This window comes from Erpetoichthys calabaricus, chromosome 2, assembly GCF_900747795.2.
Source record: "Erpetoichthys calabaricus chromosome 2, fErpCal1.3, whole genome shotgun sequence".
Classification (NCBI taxonomy): domain Eukaryota; kingdom Metazoa; phylum Chordata; class Cladistia; order Polypteriformes; family Polypteridae; genus Erpetoichthys; species Erpetoichthys calabaricus.
In genome coordinates this window covers 39733497-39759443 of record NC_041395.2, presented here as the reverse complement: position 1 = coordinate 39759443, position 25947 = coordinate 39733497, and the positions used below count along the sequence as shown (strand labels likewise).

Sequence of the window (25947 nt, the reverse complement as noted above, 5' to 3'; positions counted from 1 at the left end):
ACTGTATATTGATTTACTTTTGTGATACTTGCCAAATTGGGAATCAGGTGATTTGTGCCTATACTAATCCTCTTTAATAAAATCCCTGTGTGCGTCCAGGTGTCCGTGTGTGGGTGTCTTCTGGTGAAGTGCGCATGTGCGGGGCACGATGCGATGCGCGATATTATTGTCAGAGAATGTTAGAGGCGTTTTACGGAAATACAAACCAGTATTACTGCGAGAGGAAATTAAAGGTACACAATACAGTGACGCATATTACAGCCACATACAAGCCAGTATTACTGTCAGAGGAGATTAAAGGCATATTACCGACGCACATGCCTGTATTACCGCCAGAGAAAATTAAAGGTATATTACGGACGTACAGGCCAGCGGACGTACAAGACGGCATCCTTCAATAAGGGCACGCCTCAAAAGGGCGACCTCAATTGGGCGCAGCAAATAAAGGCGCGCGTAAATAAAGATCTGCACCTTTGTTGCTCTTCACATATTCCAGAGCCATTTGAACTAAATTATCTATGAATGTCTTTATTCGCCGCGCTCAATTGAGGTCGCCCTTTCGAAGCTCGCCTTTTTGTGCGCGCCCTTATTGAATAGAGCCGTAAAAGACAGTATTACTGTCACAGAAAATTAAAGACACACAATACACGGCGGCAGCCCACGAAGAACGGTCAGCTCAGCAAGTAAACATCAACAAAAGAAAGGCTGAAAGAAAGAAAAATACGACCAACAAAAAGAATGAGGTCAAAGTCCCTTGCCATTTAATATAGACTGTTCCTACTAATGTTTATGTACTGCTGTTCTAGCGCCCGTTATTGTAACGGGCTAAATGACTAGTTTTAGTTATATTTTAAATAAGTATAACTCAAAATGTTCTCCAATTGTTGCTTTAAATTAGTCCTAATATCAAAGTACTGATAAGCTGTGTGAAAGCAAACATCTCTTAGGTGATAAGTGTGGGAAACACATTCACAAACAACAATAAAAAATTGGCCCTTAAAAAACACAGTAGCTGATCCCATTTCTCAACGTTCAGCTTTGCTTCACTTCCACCGCTGCATCTCACAGTGCTCCTGCTGTGAAACTTCTCTCCCATCTTGCCCACCCTAACTTGTTCTCCTCTTCACTGTCCAGCACCCACATCAATTTGAAATCTCCCAGAAACCATCAAAACTGAGGGATTTTTGCAAAAAAGAGCATCTTAGAAGGTAAGTGCTGTTTTTGTCACTCACTCCATTCTTCAGTGAGAAGGGTACACAGTGTGTATCTCTCTCTCCCTTTCTCTCTCAGATCCAATTTGCTGCTTTTAGTATTGATAAACATTTTTAGTGTACCATCATTTTTATAACAGTTGTAGAAATTGTCAGATTAGTGCAGAAGAATATACAATGAGCAACAAAGACAAAATTATTAATAATAAAGTAACTGTATCTAACATTACAGTTTAGTGTTTACTAATATTAATGAACATTGAAAAGCTTTTGTTTCAGACAGAATTGTCAAGCACTCAGGAGCCTTCGTACGTCCTTAGAAAATAAATACAGGAACAGAAAGAACATTAAGGGTATACGTAGCTAAGAAACATAGTCAGCCTGCACACTGACTTTGAGTTACTGTATTTTGCTCTTTTTTTGACCTGAAATAGTATGTGAATTTTGAATACTTTTGATATGAATTCATATGTAAGTGTATAATTTTTGAATATTGAAAATATACAAAATATTGTATATGTTAGTGATGGGCGGTATACCGGTTCTAACCGAAAACCGTTTTTTATTTTTGTTATGATATGGATTTTTGTTATACCGCAACACCAGTTTAAATTGCCTAAACGACGTTCGGAACGTGATGCAGCGGGAAACTGTTCACGTGGGGACCTTTTTCACTGCTACACTGCTAATCACAGCGGTGTTGCACAGGGGCTCTTTTTCACTGCTACACCGCTAAATAGGTAGTGGTAGTGTAGGTATTGCACTCTGAAAATGGACAGAGAACATTCTGAAACTGAAGCTGTAGCAGACGATAAAGTTGAACATGATGACACAGAATAACTTTTGCCGAAAAAAAGGAGTCGCGTCCATTATCTGGAGATGCTTTGGTTTTAAAAGGTCAGATGTGGACCATTATGTTCAAATGTGTAAATACTGTTTCTATACTACTGGATAATACTGCAAGCCAAGTTGTACTTGTTTTATTTGTTTTCAATACTGTGTAATGTACCTGTGTACTGTGTAATAGTATGATGACATGTTGACTTTATTCTCGTAATTTGCCATTAAAGTAGAACATCGTAAAATGAATATTTAATTTACTAGATTTTCTCAAACCCTGTCATAAGTTATATAGCACATTAAATGCTTTGTGTTAAGTGTTCCCCAAGCCATGTTAAATCGAGTACGTGCTTCTTAAACTGACTTCCTCTTGTACTGAGGAGGCACCCGCAGCGATCGCCGCACAGAATACATTCACTTCATGATATTCCTGCTCTCAGAACATTTAGAATGCTAAGATAAATACTTGATATCATTTTCATGATGAAATGCATTAAAGCAGGTATTAATCATGGAGGTTACACTGCTGCCTCGCAGCAAAGGGGTCCTGGGTGTTCCCTGCTTTGAATTTGCATTTGTTTCTGGTGGGTTTACTCGGCGTGCTTCAGTTTCCTTTCAAAGTCATGTAGGATGTGGGATTTTGTTATGCTATATTGACCCTGCTAGTGTATGTGTTGCTCGTATTCACCCTGTGATGTGCTGGCGACTCGTTCAGGATTTTCTCCTGCCTTGCACACAATGTTTGCTGGGATGGGCGCAACCCTGAATAGATGGCATAATTAAACGTGTATAGCGAAGATATTTTTAAAGTTCTGAACACTTCGTGGGCTAAGTTTATAACTAGTTTCAATTTCACAAAGACATTTATCGTGTGGTGATTGGTTATGTGGAGAAAGTAAAAGGAAGGATAGGAACTGGGGTTTTGGTACGTCAGTCAGACAGCACGCGTGCAATAAAGAAAGTCTGCTCAAAAGAACATGCATTGAATTCTGTGTTCGTGTCTCCGACCACCAGATCACAAACCCAACATTTACACAATATTTAAGTTAAACCTGTGCGATACCCATTCATACGTCCAGTTTTTTGGAGCCTCGTCACACCTGCCATAAAGGTCTCTACACTGAACGTACACCTGGGGACCCCTTACTGCCAGGGAGCAGCACTACCGCCTCACTACCGTGCTTGTTTAATACCTGCTTTAATGCATTTCATCATGAAAATGATATCAAGTATTTATCTTAGCATTCTAAATTTTTAGAGAGCAGGAATACCATGAAATGACTGGATTCTGTGCGGTGATTGCTGCCTCCTCTTAGTGCGGAGGAAGTCAGTTTAAGAAGCATAGTGATTAACAACTGGGTCGGGGAACACAACACAAAGCATTTAATGTGCTGCATTAACTTATGACGGGGTTTGAGAAAATCGAGTAAATTAAACATTGATTTTAGGATGAAGTTTAGTTTATGACATTCTACTTTAATTATGAAGTAAACTATGAAAATAAAGTGGAAATGTCGACTTTAATCTTGACATAAGCGTCAAAATTAAAGTGGAAATGTCGAGAATAAAGTCAGTATGTCGACTTTATTCTTGACATATACCGGTAGTTTGTTTTATTTCTTCCCTCTTTACTGTATTTTTTTTTTTTTTCTTCACCGTGGCACTAATGCACTTCCGTAGGGCTATACCACAAATAGCATTATACAGTAAATGCAAGTTGCAGTTATTTATTTATGTATATAGCTTAGCTTGAAGCAAGGTCCATATTAATGCAGTTTGCCTAAATGATGGTACTGTTGGTAAGGATGTCATCACAAAGTTGCACTTGTTTTATTTTATTTTATTTTAATTTGGTAAAGACTGTGTAATGCACCTGGGCTTGAAGTCTTGAAGTAATAGTGCAGCTATCAGTAATAATACTATTATTTATTTTATTGTTATTATTTGTTAGTTTAAATATTATGCAGTTTATTGATGGTAAAGTTGTTGAAAAAGTCACTTTAACGTGTCAGTGGACAGAGATGGTTAACATTAACAAAGTGTAGTTGGTTCACAAAAAATATTTACTATTTATTACTTTTCTAAGACATGTTCAGTGCAATACAACTTTTGACAAGCACCTCTGGATATTTTACTAAGTCTAAATGCCTCTTTGGATGGTTGAAAATATGTTGTCAAAATCATAGTTTAAGTTTTTGCAAAATTTGTTCAATAAAAAGGTTCTATATTTTGACAGCAACTGTCATGCAATGTGATTCCTTCTCTTCATTTGTGTCAGGTTAGGTTATTCTTAGCCAGTCTACTGCAGTAATTGCAATGGAAAATGTGGTTAACATTCACTCATGCATGGGGAAAAAAATACCGTCCAATACCGTGAAACCGGGATAATTTAGAAAAATACCGTGATATAGAATTTTGGTCATACTGCCCACCCCTAGTATATGTATATAAAAACTATTTTCTTAAAAAAGTACTTGTGTTATATAAAAAATATACATCCACACCTAAGCAAAAATTACCAATAATCACTTGTTAAAAACTCAAAACACAATATTAGGGATGGGGAATTTAGAAAGCATCAGCTTTTGTTGTTTGTACTTAATCAGGGTTTAATACGTAACAATTTAAGACCAAACAAATTGTGGTATTTTGAAACATTCAATTCCTGTAGATAGATAGATAGATAGATAGATAGATAGATAGATAGATAGATAGATAGATAGATAGATAGATAGATAGATAGATAGATAGATAGATAGATAGATAGATAGATAGATAGATAGATAGATACTTTATTAATCCCAAGGGGAAATTCACAAGGGGTATGGCAAGAAAAAAAGTTGAGAACCCATACTTCAGAGTTATCAAGCAACATTTAATCACATATGTGTCAGTAGTCTACTGTAGTTAAGCATTTACTTTGCTTTTGATAGGTCTACTGTTATCCCAAGTCATGCTGTATTAATACTGTTAGCTGTAACCAAGGTCCAAGATAATGCTCTACTTCACAGAATATTATAATGAAGCACACTAAATTTTTTTTTTTAATAAAACTCAGCTGGGTAGTAGGGATATGCACCGTTGGGTAGTCAAATAAATGGTTAACATTTGGGGGCTCTATTATTCGAATGCTGAAATTACCATCTGGGTATTCTATTCATGTTGTACAGCGGAATGCCAGATATTTCCAATGTCTACAAAAAAGAAAAGTCAGGTTTAGCGGTATTTTAAAAAGAAAGTAACACCATTGTTACATGCAAGATCTGTAATGCTAAACTCTTCTTTCACAATGCTCAATCATATGAGACTAAAGCATCCTGCAAGAATGCTTGAAACAACAAATGACAACAAGCAACTGGCTATAATTGAATTCACAAGCATACCTTGAAAATGTGATTCAATCCAGGTGGAAAAAAACATCAGAACTGATCACAAATAAGCAGGGAAGAATATTCTGCCCATCAGCTATATTGAAGGGAACAGCTTAAGAGAACTACTAAATAATGTTAAGCCAGAGTATAATGTAGCCCCCAAAAAGCCATAATTAAGAGGGCAGAATGGAAGTTTGAAAAGCCAGAAAAAGTAAGCTCTAATCAACAAAGCATGCAGCAAGTACAACAGACTTTGGACTACAATAACAACTGGGTCCTTTCAAGACAATCACCTGTTTTTACATAGAAGATGACAGGTAAGGATGCTCCAATCAGGTTTTTTAAGGCTGATGCCAATCACAGATATCATGTTACTGGATCATCCGATTTAGATTTTTTTTTCCTTTATCCCTTTAAAAAACTTTTTACACTAAGTTCCTACATAACCAGATGCTTAGAAGCCTTATGTCATATTAAAATGTATTTTTATAATTAAACTGTAGACCAGTGGTGATATCTGTCATTTTTTACTAACTAAATAAAATTCTGTAGACTTATTGTTCAGTGACCACAAAAATACTAAAATAAATAAAATTTCCTTACAATATATACTTTAACTAATAAAATATGTACAAAAATATGTATCCACAATACATATGGCATAAAAGAAAAAAAAATGCTTCTCATACTTAACTTTCAGAATCACAAGTTTCAACCTAACTACAGCTCAGGCATAACATAAGCCTTTACTGTTTCATTGGAAGGCTTTCTGGCATTTGTAGGAAGGAAAAAAAAAAGGTTCTGGCAGGATTGTATACCCTGGATGAGATAGATATGGTGTATGTTTTTGTGTGTAAACCTTTAAAGGAGCATGTAGATGTTGCAATGAAGAAACGTGAGTATATTAACACGTTCAGAACTGAAGCTTGCTCTGCACTTTGATACAATGTTTGCTGCTGCAGAAAAGAGACTCTCCAATGGCTTGCATGTTGCTGGAATACACAAAAAGGACTTTGTCAGCTTTGCAATCATTGGAGAGCATGCTACATTTATTCTTATCTCTAGTTCTTCATTTTTCAATCTGTACTATCAATTCACATCTTCATGTCATGTATCCACAGCATAAGCATGTTGTACAATACTAATAATTATCTATGTGAAACACGCTGAGCTCATTGAGGTATAGTTGTATGGATTAAATGAAGCTTCAATGCAAAGAATTTGCTTTGATAATTTTTAGTAACTGAATTACTTGAGTTTCTTGAGGAATCATTTCAGCCCTAATCACATTGTTTAATTTTATCTGTAACATACCTATCTGAAATAACGCTTAATTTAAAAAAAGTAGTTTTTTAACACACACATACACAGTGGGGGAAATAATAAATTCGATAAATTCTGAAAAGAATGATACCAAACATATATATGTAGGTTTTAAAATAAGCCAGATTTAAAGTGTGCCAAAAAACGTGACGTAAAAATGTCACATAAAATCGTTGCACTTTTAGGCTTAGGACTTTATATATATATATATATATAGAGAGAGAGAGAGAGAGTAGATGTAATGTGTTTTTTCTGGATTTTTGGTTGATATTCTGTTTCTCTCCATTAAAATGAAACTACCATAAAAATTAGAGACTGTTAATTTCTTTGTAAGTGAGCAAACTTACAAATTCAGCAGGGGATCAACTACTTATTTCCTGCACTAAACACTGCTTAAACATAAATATACCTGCACTTCATCATTTTTAATTATTAATTGCACTACAGCATATTTTGCTGTTAAAATATTCATTTACTATATTTATAAATGTGTTTGTTTCTTCACTGTATCAGCTGGACATTCATAATTATTGAGGTGTATATTATAAATAATAATGTAGTACTTGTTTCTTACTAAAACCTATATTGTATGACACACAGCACCAAACAATAAACACAGTACAAATCTTTAAAAAGCAAATATATCAAATGTTCATAAGTTGTTTATCAAGAAGACTAACCTATTTATAAGTAAAAGACACATTTTTCTGTTAAGCAAACGTTTTTGTTTCCCTTTGAAAATGTAAGATTCTGCACTTAAAACAAGATCACTGTCCAAACTAAAATGGAACCCATTTTAATTAAAGGACAAAATAAATTAAGTTTTATACATCTGCTGTAAAATAAAAAGGTCTGAATTCATTAAAGTATCTTTTTTTGCTGTATAATTGTCTAATTGCACAGGACGACTCCTCAGATTCCTTTTTTCCAGTTCATTACTCCATTTTCTTTAACATAAAGGCTAATATTCCAATCGTCTCTTTCCAAACAAGCCTTGACTTGCTACTCTTGCAACAGCCACTGATGCCTGGATCTTGGGAAACAATGTCACTGCGTGTGTACATGATATTTCCAGTAATATAGTTTCATCAAATACATTACTGGACTGGGAGGCTGTGTCATATTTCATTCATATGCTTCAACTTACTATTAATGAATGCAAGGGTGTTAACATGAATAATCTGATGGGAGCATGCAGCAGTATTAGCAAACCACTTTAATCACAGAGGCGTTGCTACAAATGCGCTAAAAAACACACGACAACAGCAGAATCTGCCTGAGCACAAACAAACACAGTGTTTTCAGATCCACTAGAACTCTGTGTATGATATGTTTAAGCACATATAAGTGTTATGCTGTCTGACAGGAATGTGACCAAATTAACAGAAGCCAGAACAGTGGAGCTTAATGGATGATGGCTGGCAGACTCTCAAAGGCATGCTACCTGGGCTATACACACTTAAATGTGCTACCACTGCTTTGTGCAGCTGGCAGAAGGTCCAAATATCCATGGCCTACCCTGTTACCAGTACATTCCCAAATAAGCATCTCACACCTTAGGATGAAGAATCTGTCAATTTGTGTGGGTTTAAAAAAACAGTGGCAGAATCACTTCGCAAGTGGATGACACCCGATTCTGAGAGAGTAGTAAGACATACATTGCTTGTCAGTGCTGTTAATCCCACACACACACACACCTAAGCTCCCTTGATTCAGCACTAAAACAAAGTGTAAAGCAAAGACTTAAAGAATAATTCCACATGCTCCCTGAACAAATAGAAGACATAACTTAAAGCAAAGACACTCATTGATGCTCTGTAACCAGCAAGAAGAAAGTTGACTGAAGATGCAGTCATGGCTCTGTTTGGCAATGATTATGGTACTAAAGGTGAAACAGCATTAGGTGAATTGGACCATTTCTCAGTGGAGAAAATGAAGACTCACTGTTTTGGTGAAAAAACAATATAAGCATGCTTCCAAAACTCATTCGCCTGGCCCAGCACTATCTCTGTGTTCTTAAATAAAAGTAAAAATATGTGATCTGATGCATTATTGCTGGGCTAACAATGCAACCAGGAAAACTACTCAACGTGTTGTTGACAGATGTAAAGATGTTTACTTTTTGTAAAGTAAAACTGAATTGTGTTCATGTTTTTTATCTATTTGTACAACCAGGAGAAAACAGAATTTACACAGTTTCTTCATTTGATAAACTTGTTCCACAATTCATTGAAGAACAAAGTGTTTATTTAGCCTGAATGATACAATAGTCCATAAAAACATTAAGTACATTTATTAAAGTACTTTGCTTAAGTACATACTTAAGTTCCAATGTATCTGTTTAATTTCTCAAAAAACAATTACCTAAGTTTACTCAAAGATGTAACTGATTCTACATGCAAACCTTGAATGTGTATTCTTCAAAAAACATGCCACATACCCAAGGTAGTCACAAGCACTGGAAGCTGGCAATTGTTTCATTACACAAAAAAAGAAGTGATATGGCTAACCCCGCTAACTATAAACCAATTCTTATCTTGTATCACAGAGGAATTAATGGAAGTGATTGCAAAAGCCATAATAGATAACCAGATATTTCAGCACAGGTGTGCTGGTGGACAATCAAAATGTGTTTAGAAAGGGGGATCATGTTTCACTAAAATACTTGCATTTTAAGAAGCTACAAAAGCCTTTGATTGCAGTGAAGCATATAGTATTTATTTACATTGACTTTTAAAATGACCTTTAAAATGTGTTTTATAAATTACTCGATAACAGGTAGTCCCCACATATTGCAGGAATACAAGGTGCAGTATGCAATTGAGAATTCAGAAATGTTTTAAGCCCAGACAATGGGAAACAGTGTGGCTAAACTGAGTCTTAAACTGCATACAACTGCTTAAAAGGAAGTTGATTTCAAAAGAGTTTATGGCAGTGGACTTAAAAATACAAGGCTGCCTACTCACTTTGTAACACTGCAAACATACATACAAATATATATTTACTCAACTGTAATGAATATCGATCTTGTAAGCCACCTTGGATAATAATGTACAGTAAGTCACATATTTAATAATAAAACTGACTGTGCCCATTGCTCGTCTTCTCAGATAGAATAACTTAAATAGCAAATAAAGTTTAATATTCAAATCTACTCTAGCATTAAAAATACAGATCTCATCTTAGACAGGACAGAAGTACATCTAAAAACAAACCAGTCTGACTTTCTGTACGTTAAACTGGACTGTCCTCTGGTGCTTGAAAAAATGTCCTATCAGAAGATAAACTGCTAGGGTCCAACAACAAGATGCCCTGTAGCAGGGCTGTGGAGTCTGTACAAAAAACCTTCAACTCCAACTTCTCTATTTGTAATTAGACTAATATATTTATTATGTTGATTGAAAGCATACAACACACAAGACAGAAGGCATTTCATCACTGCCATTTAGCACTCTAATCTGTTCCAGTTTAAAGGCTATAGCAATGTTGTTGTTCCTTACAAATATTGAGTTAACATTAAACATAAGGCTAAACTTTACATATTTAAGAAGCAACATAACTTTACATATATATATATATATATATATATATATATATATATATATATATATATATATATATATATATATATATATATATATATATATTACATATATCTAGATAATTATTTTTATCAAAAGTCTACAAAAATCTTTCATTGAATCAGTATATGTGAAATTAAAATATTTTACACATTATGCTACAATTTTGCCCTGCAGTGGGGCTGTCGCCCTGCCCGGGGTTTGTTTCCTGCCTTGTGCCCTGTGTTGGCTGGGATTGGCTCCAGCAGACCCTGTAGTTAGGATATAGCGGGTTGGATAATGGATGGATGGATGCTACAGTTTACATTTAGTTAAAGTCGGAGTGTGAACATTTTTACTAACGTTGACTCCATTAACCCAATAATTGCTTCAGACTCAATAATTGATACAGCCCTGCTCTGTAGTATCAAGGTAACCCAGGAAAATCCATGTCTGTCTGGAGTGTTGCTATTAAAACTTTGATATATGGAATTACGGTTAACTTTCACAAATCTACACAAAATAATTTTGTTTGCTTTCTTTTCGGCTTTCACAAATCTGTCACCGAGGCTTTTCCAAGTTTTTTCAGAGTGCTTTATCTTTTCCTAAATTGTACTCTATTTAATCATCTCTTAGTTGTCTTAGTGACCATTCATAGGTGAATCACATACTGTACAGTGCATTCAGAAAATATTCAGAACTCTTCACTTTTTCACATTTAGTTATGTAGCAGCCTCATTTTTTTCCTTCACTAAGCATCACCCAGTAACCCAGAATGGTAAAGTGAAAACAGAGTATTAGAAGCTTTTGCAAATGCATTAAAAATAAAAAAACTAATATATACTAATATACTAATAGTACAGTATTTTCAGACTCTTTGCTATGACACTTGAAGTTTGTCTCAGGTGTATCCCATTTTATTGATCACTGTTGACTTCTTTGAATACCTTGTCTAGAATACACCTGTGGTAAATACAATTGATTGGAAATGATTAGGAAAGGCATACAGCTGTCTATACGGTCTCATAGTTGATAATATGTATCAGAGCAAAAACCAAGACATAAAGTCAAAGGAATTGCCTGTACAGCTTAGAGACAAGACTGTGTCAGGCCATAAGTCTGGGAAAGGATACAAAACAATTCAGTAGCATTGAAGGTTCCAAGGGTACAGTGGCCTCCATAATTCCTAAATGGAAGAAAGTTGGAACAATCATGACTTGAGTTGACTGCCTACCCAAACTGAGCAATTCACTCATGCTAACTGACTTTAGCATTAGGGTGCAATATAACAAAATGTGAAAAAAGAAGGGGTCTGAATACTTTCTGAATGCACTCTAGATATCAAGGTAACAGTGGAATCAAACTTTTTTCTTTAATTTACTATTTTGAACTGAACATCACCTATATCTGCAATACCACAGTCAGAAAATGTGGTCTTGCATGACATAGCAACAGACTGGCAATACTGCAGATACATAGTGCACAAATCAGTTTTTACTATGGCCAGGTTAATCTTTTAGTGAACAATGAGATAATCAGTAATGCAATGGCATTCAAGAGTAGCAGTGCCATTTTTGGAATACACAGTTAACTCTTGAATCTGCATAGAAACTCAAGTAATGCCAATATAAGGCTTTATTTATTACAGTTCCAATTGAATATTATGTCTTGTTTGTGTGTGGCTTACAAGAGAGCTCAACAATTACACAAAAAACTACAGTAAACCTGTTAACTGCAGGTGGTTTTCATTTAGTGTGATTCACAAAATTGATTTCATCTTGTCAATCAATCTCAGAAACTAGCCTGTGGTTCTAAAAAGAAACTGTAAAATGGTCTCATCTTAAGTTTCCATTCATTGACAGGTCAAAGTGACACTTTTCTTCCAACATACTAATTCTTATCAACAGCCATTTTTATCTTGTCTAATTTTTCTGCTACCACTATTTAATTTAAGAACACTTTTTAGCTGAAAAATGACTTGTAATTTGAAAAAGACATTGTCATAAAAAGTAACAGTAAATTAATTCTTACCAGGATTAAATGTGAACAAGTGGCTGGAAAGGCAGTTCTCTGCCTCCTGATTATTCACCACCATGTTTCGAAGCCGCATATTATCATAAAGACCTTGTAGTTTTTGATACTGACGGTTGCGTTCCATCAGTTTTTCAGAAACCTCACTGTACTTGCGTTTGTACTCCTCAAGGACCTTCTTTATTGAGGACAGTTCTCCTTTCACTGATGCCAGCTCTGCATCTTTACTTTGCATGTGTTGGGTGTAAAATTTTTCCATTTGCTTAAGCTTTCCTTCCGCCTTGCTTTGTACATATTCTTGATATAAGCGCTCCTGATGAATCTAACAGGAACAAATTAAAAAGAATTCAATATAGAACATTAAATCTATAATTTCCAATTGTATATTTTATAATAGTAAATCAACAAAATCTTTGTGGAAGGAAGTTATGAATTTATAGCTTTACAAAAATAGGCCTACTTTACAGATTTTCAATTGCAGTACACATACAGTGTTAAATTAACTCCATCATTGTACAGTAATCCCTCCTCCATCGCGGGGGTTGCACTCCAGAGCCACCCGCAAAATAAGAAAATCCGCAAAGTAGAAACCATATGTTTATATGGTTATTTTTATATTGTCATGCTTGGGTGACAGATTTGCGCAGAAACATCGGAGGTTGTAGAGAGACAGGAACGTTATTCAAACACTGCAAACAAACATTTGTCTCTTTTTCAAAAGTTTAAACTGTGCTCCATGACAAGACAGAGATGACAGTTCAGTCTCACAATTAAAAGAATGCAAACATTATTTTCCTCTTCAAAGGAGTGCGCGTCAGGAGCAGAGTCTGTCAGAAAGACAGAGGAAAGCAAACAAATCAATAGGGCTGTTTGCTTTTAAGTATGCGAAGCACTGCGGCACAAAGCTGTTGAAGGCGGCAGCTCACACCCCCTCCGTCAGGAGCAGGGAGAGAGAGAGAGACAGTTTGTTTTTCAATCAAAAATCAATATGTGCCCTTCGAGCTTTTAAGTATGCGAAGCACCGTGCAGCATGTCCTTTCAGGAAGCAGCTGCACAAAAGATAGCAACGTGAAGATAATCTTTCAGCATTTTTAGACGAGCGTCCTTATCGTCTAGGTGTGCGAACAGCCCCCCTGCTCAATCCCCCTACGTCAGGATCAGAGAAAGGCAGCGCAAGAGAGACAGAAAAGTAAGCCAGGTAGCTTCTCAGCCATCTGCCAATAGCGTCCCTTGTATGAAATCAACTGGGCAAACCAACTGAGGAAGCATGTACCAGAAATTAAAAGACCCATTGTCCGCAGAAATCCGCGAACCAGCAAAAAATCTGCGATATATATTTAAATATGCTTACATATAAAATCCGCGATGGAGTGAAGCCGCGAAAGGCGAAGCGCGATATAGCGAGGGATTACTGTATTCTACAGAAGGATTCTTGTAAAGACAACTCATAGCATATACAAAATCTGTGGACTGTTACCTGTAAATATTCTAAAAAGATTAAATAACTTAATTTTATGTCGTATCCAGTAGTATGTTTACACCAAGAAGCAAAATTCTCCTCCTGAGTCCTATGCTCTTGACTCAATCCCCTTATTAATACACACCCCATCAGAATCACTTGAGAATTAATGAAAATGACATAACCTGGTGATATATAATCTGAGGTGTACTAGGTGAAGAAAAAGAGGACAATTCCTTGTGATGCTCCAGTGTTGATCACATCCACATCAGAGACACAGTCCTTGAGCCTCACAAACTGCCATATGCACATCCATCTCCAAATCTCCAAGTTTAAACCTTAACAGGGATGGCTGGATGGTATATAATGAACTGGAGAAATTCAAAAACATAATCCTCACTGTGCTGCCAGCTTTTTCTAGATGGGAATATGCCTTGTGGAACAGAGACATAAAAGCACCTTGTACCCCAATCTTTGTTCAATAGGCAAACTGGAGCGGATCCAAGTGGTCTTTCACATAGGGACTCATGTTGTTCATGAACAGTCTCTCAAAGGTCTTTATGATGTGGGGTATAAGAGCTATAGTCATTAAGTGAAGACGTGTCTGCCTTCTCTGGAACTGGAACAAGACAGAGTTTTTCTACAGCACTGGCACTTTCTGGAGCCTCAATGACAGATCATACAGGTGACAAACAAGACCACAAAGTTGCTGAGCACATAATTTAAGAACCTGAGGACTGACTCTATCTGGTCTGGTAGCCTGTGTGTAGCTTCCTCAGTCATCTCTCTATTTGGTCGTCATTTATAGACAGACCATGCTGATGGTCAGAAGTGTACTCATCAATGGCCATTCCAGTTGAAGCAGTAGGAGTTATTTATTCAGTAGGGATAGTGGGTGGGGATGGTTGATGTAGAAACTGAGTAATAAGGATAATGTAACTTACCTCCCTAAGTAAATAATGTGGACAAATTCCAACAACCAATATTTTAATGTCTGGATTACAAATATTAAGTTTTAATTGTAATATTCTCCCTTTTCCACCAATCCTTAATCACATAGATGAGCATAAATTCTCCATTTTCCACACCACAATGGGTCTCTGTCTCCTCAAATAAAATGAAATCCATCCAACATCAAAACAGTGTTAGAAATGTAACGTTTCAACCAGCTCTCCCTAATACACAAAAAGTACACAGTACCTGTACACGCCACAGCCCGCAATGACAGTAGAGTGCAGACAGTTCAACCAGAGCAACTGAATATTACCCATTGCAATAAATTGCAGATCAGTTCTGAATCCTTTCTGCCCTACTTGTATTTTTGCTCCATCTCTTCACTCTCTCAGTCTTGAGATGAACAGATCCTCTGGTTGGGTTAAACAGAGCTGCTTAGGAGATTGACATCTCAGCATTAGTGGCTTTCCACAGGGATATTTATTGCACCCAACATTTAGTTTGTCAATACCTTTAATGTTTTCAGATGTTTGAACAGGACGTGAAGGTTACTCTACATCACTCTCCCTATGACTTACCCTGAGTTCAGAGTGTCTGAAAGGCAGTTGAGATGAGCCAGTCCTTGGGCTTGCAATGACAGCAGCAGGTCATTGGTAAATTTAAAATCAATTTAAACGATTTCGGGAGGCTACTATCAGTGACAAGCAAGAAGCCAGATCAAATATCATCCTAAAATTAATCCAAACAAGTAACTAGTAAAGTAAGTTCAAAATCACACAGAAAAACAGAGATAACACAGAAGTGTACAGTGCACAGAAGTATAAAAGAGGACCCTGAATATAAAAAGCATATCAAACTCTACAAAAATGTATTGCTCAGAAATTGACTCCTCCGTAATTCATTATGTATGTTTGCTCATAGAGGTGGACTTAAATTTCACTTGGCACTACTCTGAACTGGGACAATTTATTTACTCAATAAACCATATTAAATTACTTTGTTGTATAATACTGTTACCACATTTACTGTTAATTCAGTAAGACTGTTATAATTATATTTTAAAGATGATTCCCTGCTTTACAATAAGAGTTCTTTTGTTAAAACAATAATAATAATAATAATAATGATTTTATTTATAGCACCTCAGCATAAACTCAAGGTCACTTTATAAGTTTAATCAAAATTATACAATACAAGCATAACATTGTTACACTAACACTGAATTTTATAAGTTAAACTATGTAGTATAATGCATTTTATTATTGTAAAAGATGAATGATGAATATAAACTGTCAGATTTGAATAAAGACATGATTATGCTGTACAAAAAGATGTGTTTTGCAGTTGTACTTAAAGGAGGATAAATGTGTATATATTCACAGATGGAAGACTGGTCCAGAGTGTGGGAGCAGCTATACTGAAAGATCCCTCTCCCATGGTAGAGAGATGTGTAAGAGGAATAGAAAGCAGACCAATGCCTGAGGATCTGACTAAGCGTACAAGTTTGTAGGGACACAGAAGTCACAAATGTAAGGAGCAAGGCCATTTACAGCTGTACATACAAGGACTAGTAGTCTATATTCTATACGTGCTGCTATAGGAGCCAGTGTAAATGAAATAGAACAGGTGTGACACGTGCAGGATTTCTAGTGTGAGTAAGTAACCTGGCAGCAGAATTTTGTATATATTGTAGTTTATTAAGAATTTGGTAGGCACACCTCAAAAGTGTACTGCAGTAATGCACACAAGAAAAAATAAAGCGTAAAATCAAAACTTTCTGCATCATGAAAGCTGAAAGAAGAACAGAGATGGGCAATGCTACGTTAGAGACAAAATGCTACAAAAAATCAATACACCTACTGTATTCTGTCTATTCTTCAGAGCGTATGCCAGCAACAGCTCATGCAAGAAAGGATCTCATCCTAGACTGGATGTCAGTCCATTAGAAGGCACTATCCCACACACACGCACAAAACACACTGATCCACCATAGAATTTCTAAGCTCACCTGAAACATACAGCATGTACGCTTTTGAACCGTAGGAAGAAACTGGTGCTTCTAAATGAAAATACTCAAATACCGGGGGATTACAATCAAAGACCTGCATTTATTGTATCAAAATATAAAAATCACTACCCATTTTGAAACATTTGAATTAATCATGGAGCATAACTTGTTTTTGCACATTAGTTCTTACTTAAAAACAGCATTCTTGAGTAATAGCAATCTGTATGTGAATGTATTTCTAATGGTTGAGTGTATGAGTGACATTGCTCTTCAGTATTAAAAGTCCTCATCATGCAGACCAGTGAAGTTTACTATGAAGGTTTTATTTTTTCTACCCCAAATGTAGGGACAGAAACCACTACTATCAGAAATCACACAAATCGCTCACAGGTGAGCATGTGGTTAAGCAACATTACTATCAAAAGGAAATTATCTCACTGGTGCTGTCATCTGGATTCAGCAGATCGGTGCTAACTTGACACAGAGGAGCTTGTCATAACAGAGGATGAAGTATAACACATAAAATGTGTTATGAAATATAAAACTATCATCATAAATTGGCAATCAATGCCACTCCAGTGAGAAAATTTCAATTTATTTCAATTAGCTGTGAAGACTAGACTTTGCCTTTCCACAGGGAGGATGTAGCAACTTTAAGGACCAATTTGCGTGGTCCAGTAGAGGTGCATGCTCACTGCTTCCACACAACAATAAAGACAATAAAAGAATCTGTAAAGATACAGTGAAGATTAAAAAATAGACTCAATTATAATCTACAGTTCTATAATATAAGTGATATACTGCTTTAATAAAAAAAAATCTTATCTTTTATTCCTGGCAAACCCTTTTTAGCTTGGACTGCACTGCTCTTGTTGTACTGTTAATTGAATGGTTAATTCCTAGCATCAAAAAAAAAAAATCTTAATTCTGACTGGTCTTTTTGCAGATAAAATCATACAGTTATTATGATGTATCCCTAGCCTGTGCAAACTATTTTGCAATTTCCACTTTAAAAATTGCACTTATGCACTGAAGCTATGAATTAAATCCTAACAGAAGAACTTTAAATATCTTCTTTCAAACTGTGTTTTTTTTTCTATCTAATAGACACCTCGAAGTCATGTTTGGATTATTTGTACATTTCTAGAATGTCCTGCATGAAACTCCAAATTTTTTTTTTATTTGATACTATCATATATATTTTTAATCCATTAAATCAAATTGGGAGCAACAGGGACAGGTGTCTACCCCAGGATTTGGTGCAAGGCAAGACAGAACCCTTAATGGAGCTTTAGTTCATCCTAAGGCATAGTCACACACATATGTACCCATACTCACATAACATGCTGGGCTAGTTTAAGTTTCCAATTATCCTGACCTTAATATTTTGGGATCTGAACGATATGCACGAGGTTACTTTCAGAAAAATCCAGGATGATACTGGGAGAATGTGCAAACTCCACACAAATGGAAACAGGGTAGAGACTGAAAGCCATTCTTCTGAAGCTGTGAGACAGAAGTGTTAACTACTATACCTATATGCACTTTCCACTCAAGCACAGAAAATCAAATCAAAAACCACCCTTCCCAAAACATTACAAAATACATACCACACAACAATCCTTAGAGTAATTACTTGTTAAAACTTAGTATAGAAAACTGATAGGTGGAACCTTTATAAAATTACATTAAAGTGACCAAAAAGGTTTGTTTTATGCCCTCCTATTGCATACATTTTTCTTGCGCAGTTTGGTGTTAATTCACTCAGAAGTGAATTGTGAAACAAAGCTCAGCAAAATTTAATGACCAAATATGTCAACAAATGACCCTCAAGAAGAAAGCATTAATGTTTGATGTAAGTTCAAGCTGCTGAACCAAAGAAGAGTATGAGAGGTGATGGTTAAGGATGAATTAGGTACAGCATCAAGTTATCAAAATTTGTAACAATTAGAATATTCTGCAAAACCACACTGTTTTTATTTGCTACAACATGGTAAGTGTAACTGATTTGAAGATAGGAATTGCAGGAAAAATCTGCTTTATGTAAATTGTGCAAAAACAATATACACATAGGTGTGTAAAGTGCAACATGAACGAAGATGCTTGCTGGATTCTGATTAAAAAAAAAAACTAGTTGTATGTAACACTGTATTGAAAAGTCTTTTTTGTAGGGGTTTAGTCATGAACAATATTCAGTATTTCTGTTCAGCTTGATGAATTAAACAATATTCTGTACTTGAATATCCTAAATAAACATGTTATAAACTAAATACATTGTCAAAGCGTATACTTTATGTAGGGATACTCTGATTGCTTGACAACTGATCTAAATCAGCTGATGTTCACTAAAAAAGACTTGATCGATGATCAGCTGATCTTTTCAGCCCCTGCTTTATTGTAATGTAGTTGCAAGTCCAGGCTTGTTTTGGCAGAGAGCTTAGCTTTTACATTAAAGAAAGTGGAGTAATTAACTGAGAAAAAGGAATCAAAGAAGTCGTGTCCTATGCAGTTAGACAAATGGCAAAAAAAGCTACTTTAATGAATTCAGACGTTTTTATTTTGTCCTTTAAATTTAAATGGACATCGTTTCAGATTGGACAGCAAGCTTGTTTTAAGTGCAGCAGCTTACATTTTAAATTGGAAAAAGATAAAGATGAATTTGAAATTTCTGCTTAGTAAACAATAGGCTTGTTAGCTTAACAGCAAAATGTGTCTTTTACTGATAAACATGTTAAGCATGTTAGTCTAGTGTCTTCCTGATAAACAACTTATGGACATTTGGTACATTTGTGGATTTTTTTAAAGATTTGTAATGTGTTTATTATTTGTTTCTGTGTGTAATAAAGTATACTGTATGTTTTGGTAAGAAACAAGTACTACATAATTAAAATGCTAATCCATTTTTTATAATTACACCTTAAGAATTACCTTTATAAATTTAGTAAATTAATATTTTACCGTGGGTGTGTTTGTGTGTGTGTGCCCTGCGGTGGGCTATCGTCCTGCCCGGGGTTTGTTTCCTGCCTTGAGCCCTGTGTTGGCTGGGATTGGCTCCAACAGACCCCGTGACCCTGTCGTTAGGATATAGCGGGTTGGATAATGGATGGATGTATATTTACATTTAAGCAGTGTTTAATTGCCAATATCAATTGATTGTGTGAGAATGGGGGCTGGGCAGTGTCATGGTCTCTGAACCCCTGCAGATTTTTTTTCTCCAGCCCCCTGGAGTTTTTTGTTTTGTTCTTCCGGACCTTACTTTATTTTTATTCTTTGTTACTTAGTATTGCCTAATCTTATTTTTATATTTGTGTTTTTTCTTTCTTCATCTTGTAAAGCACTTGCAGCTACATCATTTGTATGAGAATGTGCTATATAAATAAATGTTATTGTTGAAAAAAAATATATATATATATATATATATATATATATATATATATATATATATATATATGTATATATATATACAGTACTGTGCAAAAGTTTTAGGCAGGTGTGAAAAAATGCTGTAAACAAAGAATGCTTTCAGAAATATAAATAATGATTGTTTATTGTTATCAATTTACAAAATGCAAAGTGAGCGAACGAAAGAAAAATCTAAATCAAATCAATATTTGGTATTACTACCTTTTGCCTTCAAACCAGCATCAATTCTTATAGGTACACTTGCACAAAGTCAGGGATTTTGTAGGATTCTAGTCAGGTGTATGATCAACCAATTATACCAAACAGGTGCTAATGATCATCAATGTCACACATAGGTTGAAACACAGTCATTAAGTGAAACAGAAACAGCTGAGTAGGAGACTTAAAACTGGGTGAGGAACAGCCAAACTCCGCTACCAAGATGAGGTTGTGGAAGACAGTTTCATGTCATGGCAAGATTGAGCACAGCAACAAGACACAAGGTAGTTATACTGCATCAGCAAGGTCTATCCCAGACAAAGATTTCAAAGCAGACTGGGGTTTCAAGATGTGCTGTTCAAGCTCTTTTGAAGAAGCACAAAGAAATGGGCAACGTTGAGGATCGTAGACGCAGTGGTCGGCTAAAGAAACTCAGTGCAGCAGATGAAAGACACATCAAGCTTATTACCCTTCAAAATTGGAAGATGTCCAGCAGTGCCATCAGCTCAGAACTGGCAGAAACCAGTGGGACCCAGGTACACCCATCTACTGTCCGGAGAAGTCTGGCCAGAAGTGGTCTTCATGGAAAAGTTGCAGCCAAAAAGCCATACCTCCGACGTGAAAACAAGGCCAAGCGACTCAAGTATGCACGAAAACATAGGGACTGGGGTGCAGAAAAATGGCAGCAGGTGCTCTGGACTGATGAGTCAAAATTTGAAATATTTGGCTGTAGCAGAAGGCAATTTGTTCATCGAAGGGCTGGAGAGTGGTACAATAATGAGTGTCTGCAGGCAACAGTGAAGCACGGTGGAGGTTCCTTGAATGTTTGGGGCTGAATTTCTGCAAATGGAGTTGGAGATTTGGTCAGGATTAATGGTGTTCTCAATGCTGAGAAATACAGGCAGATACTTATCCATCATGCAATACCATCAGGGAGGCATATGATTGGCCCCAAATTTATTCTACAGCAGGACAACGACCCCAAAAATACGGCCAAAGTCATTATGAACTATCTTCAGTGTAAAGAAGAACAAGAAGTCCTGGAAGTGATGGTACGGCCCCCACAGAGCCCTGATCTCAACATCATCGAGTGTGTCTAGGATTACATGAAGAGACAGAAGGATGTGAGGAAGCCTACATCCACAGAAGATCTGTGGTTAGTTCTCCAAGATGTTTGGAACAACCTACCAGCCGAGTTCCTTCAAAAACTGTGTACAAGTGTACCTAGAAGAATTGATGCTGTTTTGAAGGCAAAGGGTGGTCACACCAAATATTGATTTGATTTAAATTTGATTTAAGTTAATACCTGCAGCCTATAGTTTAATTATAAATATGCAAATATATAAAAGTAACACTTTTAATATAGAACATAAGGCTTTCTATGACTCTTCTTTATGCAAAAAATAAAGGAAAAAAAAAACAGAATTAGTATTGGAATCGGCCAATCAATCTCTCTTCAGTTTGCTTACCTCCCCAACCAGTGTATCGATGACACATCTGTCACTGACTCACCTGGACAAGAGGGACTATAATGTTAAATAGCTAAGTAGTTCTCTCGTTCACTAGCTAAGCAGATGTAAGAAACACCCCGAGGCTGGCATATGAGTGAGGAGGGGACCCGCCCCCCTCCCCTCGGCCTACTGTGTCTCTCTTGGATTCGCACAAATAAATTGGTACCGCAAGCGAACTATGATACTTAGCGCGATGAGAGAGGTCGCAAAGTTAACTGGAATGTTCAAGCAAATTATAGAAAAAAACCCAATCTAAATCCGTTAAGTACTTCTCTCGTGAAAAGTGGACTGACATACAGACAGACGTTGGATTTTATAGGGTAACTGAAATGTAACTGAAAATTCATCCTCATGAAAACCTTATCTTTAGAGGGAACACAGATGTTGACTGCCCCACTTTTTTCACAACTGTAAACAGTTGTTCAGCCAATCAAGCTAAATACACAGAACTTGTTTTTGAACATGAACAGATAGATGGATGGATGGATGGCTGGCTAGATAGATATATGAATATAAATAGCTATCTCTAAATAGTTATCTGGCTATCAATGTTGGGGAATGTTACTTTTAAAAGTAACTTAGTTACATTACTCATTACTTACAAAAAATAAGTAACTAAATGTGTTACATAGTTACTATAATATGTAATGCAGTACAAATAGTGCATTAATTTTTCTTCTTTTGTATGAAACAATGCTCATTTCATAGACCAGAATTTGTTCTTGAATCTTAAACCCATGAATCTTCATGAAACTATCCAAACACAGCCAAATCTGACCACTTTCTTGTGTTTTATACATTGTAACTACTGCAGAACCCTTGGGTGTAGACCTGAGAGGGACATGCTCCTCAGGGGACCAATACTGTCCGATGAGTGGGAATACATGGAGAAGCCATCCATAAATGGAGGGGGGTACTGGGGACACAGACACAGCACTTAGAAGACACTTCAATTGCATCTCCTGACTGCTAAAGCCCATTGCCGTCTTGCCTTACACCAAGTGCTTCAGTGATGATCAGTTGTTTACTATGATCCCAAAATGGGCAGAATAAATTTACCTGAAATACAGGGTGTGAGATATGGCAGGCCATTCATCCCGGCCAACACCCCCAGGCCGCCAGATGGAGCCCTCCTTGCAGCATGGAGATGCCCCGAATGCCAGCAGGGAATTATGGACAGTGGACTTTTAATGCACAGCCCTGCTGGATACCATGGGGGCCGCCAGGAGTCGCTGCAGTGAGGCTCAGGGACTATTATGTGCCCTATAACCCGGAAGTGCGTCTTAGTCACAGGGACTGAGGGTTCAGAAGCACTTCTGGGTCAAGGACAATAAAGGACTCTCGGAAATCCCAGACGGATGAGCTGAGCTGGGTGGAAGGGTGGCAACGCGTCTGGCAGAGTGGAGGATTGATTAGTGTTTGATTATTGTTTATTTGTATGAGTATTGTGGAGTGGAGGGTGCTTTGTGCACTTAGTCTAATAATAAATATTAATAATTGGACTTTTATCTGGTGTCTGGCGTCTGATCAGAGGGTTCAAGGGAGCGAGAGCGTCCCTATCTGTCATAAGGGTTAAATGTATAGTTATAATTTTTGATCAATTCTTTTCACCTGATTGCACACACATGCTTAACATCTTCCTCATTAGCTGTTACCAGATGGCCATAGTCAGACAGCAGTAGACAACTTCTTTGTGGAAAAAAGCAGTACATCTGAGAAATAACTCAGTAATTTAGTAACAAGCATCTGTTTTTTTAGGGAATGCAGGTATTTTTACTTCAAGAAAATAAGTATTACCTTACACTACTCATTATTTTAAAAAGTTATATGAATGTGAAATGCATGTTACTTTTAACGTTACCCCCAACACTGCTGGCAATACTTCAGGTATGAAACTGCCAGAGGAAATGTGTAATCAATTATGCAGTGGTCTGGGTTGTGGAATTCAAAATGAAATAACCTGATGAATTTAAAAGCACTGTTAAGAGTTTAAGGAATATGACATGCTGAAAAAACAAAAACCTCTGCATCTGCAGTAAACTGTTTGGTCACCTCACATTATTAAACCTGAAAAGAGAGTAAGTGTGTTGACCCAGCTATTTATTGAATGTTAAAGAGGCTGTGTGAATTACCTGCCCATGTAAGGTATGGTAAAGTACTTGATCCAAAGTTTTAAAACATCTAGTGCTGCCAAAGTAAACAGCCTGCTTTTTGAAGCACAAAGAGACAATGCAAGTGACATGTTTTATAAAACTTTTAGAAGATAACTCTGAATAGATGTATGGAGCAAATGAGTCCCACTAAGTCTTTTATGTGCATATCTGCTTGTTTAAGCAACCCCATTGCTATGTATTGAAGACACAGTTTGCACTCCTTAATCTTCATCCAACTGCTGTGTTTAAGATAAAATGAAAACTAAACTGGAAATATTCTTTAAAAATAAAAACTAACTGAGATAAGTCACCAAAAATAAATGATCATAAGTTGCTAAAAGTAAATCGAAAATTAAATGACAGGTATAATTGTACAAAAATAAAAAGTAATTAAAAAAATTAAACTCAAGTAATCTGCGGTGAGTTGGCACCCTGCCCGGGACTGTTCCCTGCCTTGTGCCCTGTGTTGGCTGGGATTGGCTCCAGCAGACCCCCGTGACCCTGTGTTCGGATTCAGCGGGTTGGAAAATGGATGGAACTCAAGTAATCTCAGTGCAGCGCATTATAAATTCAGGGTTTTTATACTGAATATTACTACAGTATATGCAACTAGTGTGTATACAGCTGTTCATATAGAATTTATTAGAAGATGTCACTGATTTGCATATTCAATAAAAACTATATATGACTCTTTGAATGTTGTGTGACTTACTGTGCTTGAGTAAGTCTCTGAAATTTACTGGCAAGTTGTCTTTCCTATGTCATTGATCATATCTATGTAAAGGTTTCCTCACAAGGGGAAATTCAAAAACTCCACAACACACATATCTTGATAAATAAAACCTTACAATGCAAATGTTACAATGTTAATTTGTAATGTACATTACTAGAAGAAGACTAGTATTCTTCAGCTACATCAGTTCATTTGTACTATGTGCAAATGACAATAAACTTGCCTTGAAGTAATTTCACTATATACTTCAGAAGGTAAAGTAATACCACAACTTTCAGGAGAAAGTATAAACGTAGCATTCACTTAAATTTACCAAAGAAACATTTTCTAAAGGAGTTCAAGAAAATGTTAAGCATTACCTGATATGTCCAAAATGTAATAGCTCGAGAACTGATGTCCAGGATTATCTCAGGTCTGAGCCCAGCAAGTACTACTGCCTTGTATTCATCTGAAGGATTTAGCTCAACCCGAACAATATCTAGCTTGCCAGTCAGAGTATTGTTGCATGCTGGACACACTGCTGGTGACTGACTAAATTCTCCTGATCCATGCTGGTCACAGAAGATGTGTGAACAGGCTGTTACCCATGCATACCCGGATAGCTTGGTTCTGCATTTGTTGTAGTTGCATATCATGAAATCATCACACATAGACATGGTTATAAAACTGTAAGACCAGGCCACCTGAAAAGGAAAAAAGTACACATATAATTTAAAGCACAAATAATTAAAGGCTGTCAAAACTGTTACAAAATTTTATATAATAATATGCATATGAATGTAGTCTGCTGAAGTGTAACATATGCTTCAGATAAAAACACAAGGAGAACTAGACACTTTAAATTAAATATATTCATAAATGTTTTCACATGTTTTTCCACATCTTTTCAGAATGTAAATAATGAAATACTGTCATGCTGTTAAACAGCAGCCCAATTGGTAACAACAGTTTTAATACAGCTGCTTCTAATTTACAGTATTTATCAAATGACTATATTATTGCATGATAAAGTATTACAGTATTTGTCACTATTATATTTGTTAACAAAGTAAGATGCAAAAGATGATTCTTGCTATGTTTCAGTTCTAAGAAACAGGGGGCAGATTAGACCTATTACATTCCTACAACTTCTGAAATATTTTTAACCATAAAATGTCTTTTAAAAAAACACC

At 36.2% G+C, this 25947-nt stretch overlaps 1 protein-coding gene across 2 annotated transcripts in view; it reads right to left on the bottom strand.

The window, feature by feature from the left end:
• LOC114645792 (E3 ubiquitin-protein ligase CCNB1IP1) overlaps window positions 1–25463 on the bottom strand; it is a 59814-nt gene extending 34351 nt beyond the window's left edge. Inside the window, exons 1-3 of one of the 2 annotated variants that reach the window (XM_051922334.1) lie at window positions 25135–25463; window positions 12337–12658; window positions 11187–11491 (exon numbers count right to left, since the gene is read on the bottom strand). In XM_051922334.1, coding sequence (XP_051778294.1) covers window positions 11412–11491; window positions 12337–12658; window positions 25135–25431 — 699 coding nt within the window. In that variant the 5' untranslated portion in view covers window positions 25432–25463 and the 3' untranslated portion in view covers window positions 11187–11411. Of the gene's footprint in view, window positions 1–11186; window positions 11492–12336; window positions 12659–25134 lie in introns of those variants that run through there. The other variant, XM_028793636.2, reaches the window with a different exon arrangement.
• Between the last annotated feature and the right edge of the window lie 484 nt (window positions 25464–25947).